This window comes from Andrographis paniculata, unplaced genomic scaffold, assembly GCF_009805555.1.
Source record: "Andrographis paniculata isolate CXL003 unplaced genomic scaffold, ASM980555v1 Contig12END, whole genome shotgun sequence".
Taxonomy (NCBI): Eukaryota; Viridiplantae; Streptophyta; class Magnoliopsida; order Lamiales; family Acanthaceae; genus Andrographis; species Andrographis paniculata.
The window spans coordinates 553811-558372 of NW_026137402.1; the positions used below are offsets into that span (position 1 = coordinate 553811).

Sequence of the window (4562 nt, forward strand, 5' to 3'; positions counted from 1 at the left end):
TCCATGTATGTAGGGCTTTTCATGTTGTTTTGAGTTATACTGCGTAATTCTGAAAAAGACATGAAAAAGGGAGGCGATTTGGAAGCAGTTCGCATAAGCAGAACAGCCACGAACGCAGTGGGGCAGCGAAGCAGAGGTGGCGCTGGAGGTAAGGGCGGACATGAGGCTTGTAGTGACGGCCAAGAAACAATTTTTGGTGATGGAAATTAGGTTTTCGGCTTTTGGGCCGAAAATCTAGGGTTTCCGTCGGCTGAAACTGTTTTGGCCATAACTTTTGCCTCGGTTGTCCGTTTTCAGCCCATGATACCTTTTCGGAAACGGGAGGACGAGATCTACACGAATTACAGCTACGCCGTAACGGCGAATGCCGCAGCCAAATTCGATCGTCTTCAGGAAGTTTTCGCGACTTCTTCCCGAGGCGGCCAGGTTCCAGTTTTTCCATCGCGTGAGAGGCCGATGTCTAGCATCTGTCCGCGCCCCTTTTAATCCTGTAATGGTTGTCTTAGGCTATTGGTTAGGGTTTTAAGGGCTGCGTGGGTGTGCTTTTAATTTTCTGCCTTTTATTGCTTTGTGGATGTATTTAAATTAATGCTTGCCAAAGTATTATGTGATATGCATGATTATGTAACAGGCATGATTTAAATTTACAAGCATGTTAGGAGCATGCTAGGAATTTAATTATTCTATGCATGCTGTCCAAACCTTAAAGTTTAAATGACTAAGTATTTAAGTTGAATTATTATTAATTCATGGGCCTCCATAATTGATCTTTAAGTAAAGTGTTTGTTATACGCGGGATCCATGGGGTCTCCTCCCTAACGGATATTAACATGCACAAGTTTACTAGATAAGACTTCAATTAAAGTGATTTAATTTTAAGTAAAGTGTGTGGCATACGTGGGATCCATGGGGTCTCCTCCCTAACGGATATGTCACTCATAAGTTTACTAGATAAATTAATTCGTGATAACTGTAGGAGATTATTTGCATTAAATATGACTGCCCTTCGGTTGCATATTAACTGTAAATAGTTGTCCTTGGCGTTAAATTATGGTCATTACTTAGATGTGGATTTTAGATATAACCCCCCAACGGGGTCCCTGTTTTAATTCACATGGCCAGTTCTAAAGTATCGGCAATTAATTTCATTCGTCATAAGGATAAGTTGATGAGATAATGAAATTATAGGCTAGCTGCCTGTTTGGTGAATGCATGTGTAAACGTCCGTCATAACATGGCTTGCATGTGCGATTTACTGAGCTGTCGTGATATGTATAATCTCGTGGTTTTTGAGGTTTTCCCATGATTTTATGCTTATGTGTTAATGTGAATTACTGCTTACGTGTTTGCATGTTTCTGTTTGTTTATTTCAGTTATCAAAATGTCGTTCAATCCACTTATGACTGTTCTCAATCAAAACAAACTCGTTGGTCCGAATTATTTGGACTGGAAACGAAATCTGGACATTGTCCTTGCTGCGGATGACTATAAATTCGTCCTAAGCACCCCTGCTCCAGCAGACTTAACTGAGGAATCCACTGAAGAGGAAAGGGAGGCTCATCGGAAGTGGCATAGGGCTGATCAAATGAGCCGTTGCTACATATTGGCGTCAATAACCAATATGTTGCAATTGCAGGTTGAAAAGTTGCCTACTGCTACTGACATGATGTTGAGCCTCAAGGAGCTCTTTGGTGAGTCAGATAGGGCTGCTCGATTTGAGGCAATGAGGAAGATTATGACTTCCTTCATGCCAGAGGGAACTTCTGTGCGTGAGCATGTTCTCAAGATGATGGAAAATCTGAATGAGATAGAGCTGCTCGGGGGTCAAATCGATGCTGACACCAAGATCGATATGATCCTGCACTCACTCCCTAAGTCCTACGAGAATTTCCGTCTCAACACAATCCTGACCAAGAAGGACTATACTTTAGCCGAGCTTCTTGTGGATTTGGTTGCAGCGGAGGGACTCATGGGTAGGACTCCACAGGCGCTGTTTTCTGCGCAGTCTGGACCTTCTTCGTCGAAAGGCGGGAAGAAGAAAAAGCCTGCCAAGAAAAAGGGTGCTGCAAATAGTGGGAGCAAGTCGGTCGCGCCTTCTGGTGGCGTGAAGAAGCCAAAGGGGAAGTGCTTTAAATGCAGCAAGACAGGACATTGGAAAGCTGATTGTCCCCTTCTGAAGGGCAAAGATGGTACGTCTTCTACTTTGCTTGTTGAAACATGTTTCGCGGCTAGTTCTACCAGCATTTGGGTAGTAGATACAGGAGCCACTGATCATGTTTGTTGTACAATGCAGGGGTTCCTGCCACCAAGGCAGCTGAGTGAGGGCGAGATTATCATAAGCTTGGGAGATGCAACCAGAGTGGCAGCGGTTGCAGTGGGAGATGTGCATTTATCTTTTTCTGATTCAGTTTTAGTTTTAAAGAACGTTTTGTATGTGCCAAGTTTTAGAAAGAATTTAATTTCAGTTTCGAAACTTTTTGTGGATGGATATTCAGTTGTTTTTAATAAAAGCGTTTTTATTATGAGAAACAAAGTTGTTATCTGTTCTGGCACATTGGAAAACAATCTTTATACTATTACTAGTGCGCATCAAACTGAAACCAATACTCAAGTTCATGCATCTTCATCATTAAAAAGAAAACAATCTTCTAAATCGAATCAAACATATCTTTGGCACCTTAGATTGGGTCATGTCAACCTTAGGAGGATCCAAAGACTAGTGAGCAGTGGTTTCTTGGACTCTCTCCAAGTGGAACCATTCTCAGTCTGCGAGTCCTGCTTGGAAGGCAAGATGACCTCCAGGCCTTTTAAGGCCAAGGGAAATAGGGCTAATGAAGTGTTAGAATTGATTCACTCTGATGTATGTGGGCCTATGTCAATTCAAGCTAGGGGTGGTTTTGAGTATTTTGTGACTTTCACAGATGACTACTCAAAATATGGATACATTTACTTGATGCGCCGCAAGTCTGAATGCTTTGACAAGTTCAGAGAATTCAAGGCAGAAGCGGAGAACCGTCAAGGTAAAAGTATCAAGTCATTACGGTCTGATCGTGGTGGCGAATACCTTAGCGCTGAATTTAGGCAATATTTGTTAGAGAATGGGATTACATCCCAGTTGACTGCGCCTGGTACTCCGCAACAGAATGGCGTGGCAGAGAGGAGGAATAGGACTCTTTTAGAAATGGTGAGGTCAATGATGAGTTATGCTTCTCTACCCATCTCGTTTTGGGGATATGCCTTGGAAACAGCGGCGTACATCCTGAATTATGTGCCTTCCAAATCAGTTCCTAAAACCCCAATAGAATTGTGGTCCGGGCGAAAGCCCAGCATGAACCACATTCGGATTTGGGGCTGTCCAGCACACGTGTTGGACAAGGAAGCTGATAAGTTGGCATCTAGGACGGAAGTACGGCTATTTGTAGGATACCCTAAAGGAACACGAGGGGGTTGTTTTTATAGTCCTAAAGACCAGAAGGTAGTGGTGAGCACCAATGCCAGGTTTTTAGAAGAAGACTATATGCATGAGCATAAGACCCCAAGTGAAATTATTCTTTACGAATTAAGGGGAGACAATCAAGTACCAAGTGTACAAGAAGATATACCACAACAAACTGCACAGCGTGTTGACCCTTATGTCACCACACATGAATTGCCTCGGCGTAGTGGGAGGGTAACTCGATTACCCAGTCGTTTCTTGTTAGTGGGAGAGTCCTCGGATTCAGTCCCCAGTGATGAACAAGAACCTGATCCCTGTACCTATAAAGAGGCAATCCAAGATGTTGATGCAGATTCTTGGCATAAGGCCATGGATTCAGAAATAGAATCCATGCATGCTATGGAGGTCTATGACCTCAAAGACCTTCCCAAAGGCAAGAAAGCCATTGGGAGCAAATGGGTCTTTAGGCGTAAGAGAGGACCTGACGGGAAGGTTACTACCTTCAAGGCACGGTTGGTTGCAAAAGGTTTTACCCAGAAAGAGGGCATCGATTATGATGAAACCTTTTCACCAGTAGCCATGCTAAAGTCAATCCGGATACTCTTATCCATAGCAAGTCACATGGACTATGAGGTTTGGCAAATGGATGTCAAGACAGCATTCCTTAACGGGAATCTGGATGAGGACATCTATATGCAGCAACCTGAGGGTTATGTGAAGAAAGGCCAAGAGCATCAAGTCTGGAAGCTAAAGAAGTCTCTTTATGGACTTAAACAAGCTTCCAGATCTTGGAATATTCGCTTTGATGAGGTGATCAAATCCTTTGGATTTGAGCAATGTCCAAGTGAAAGTTGTGTGTACAAGAGGTGCAACGGAAACGTAGTGGTATTCTTGATACTATACGTAGATGATATTCTTCTCATTGGAAACAATGTCAAGATATTATTAGACGTAAAGGTATGGCTTTCTGAACAGTTTCAAATGAAGGACATGGGAGATGCATCGTACATTCTTGGTATGAAGGTCACTCGTGATCGGAAGAAAAGAATGTTGTGCTTATCTCAAGCCGCCTACATTGATATTGTGCTTGCCCGTTTCAGCATGCAGAACTCCAAGAAAGGATTCT

General features: G+C 43.0%; 1 protein-coding gene across 1 annotated transcript; it reads left to right on the forward strand.

Annotated features, from left to right (window-relative positions):
- Positions 1-300: 300 nt before the first annotated feature.
- On the forward strand, positions 301-2177 carry LOC127256771 (uncharacterized). The gene is made up of 3 exons (XM_051282959.1): positions 301-445; positions 1374-2072; positions 2140-2177. Exons 1-3 carry the CDS (start codon positions 301-303, stop codon positions 2175-2177), a joined length of 882 nt encoding a protein of 293 aa, XP_051138916.1.
- Positions 2178-4562: the final 2385 nt, after the last annotated feature.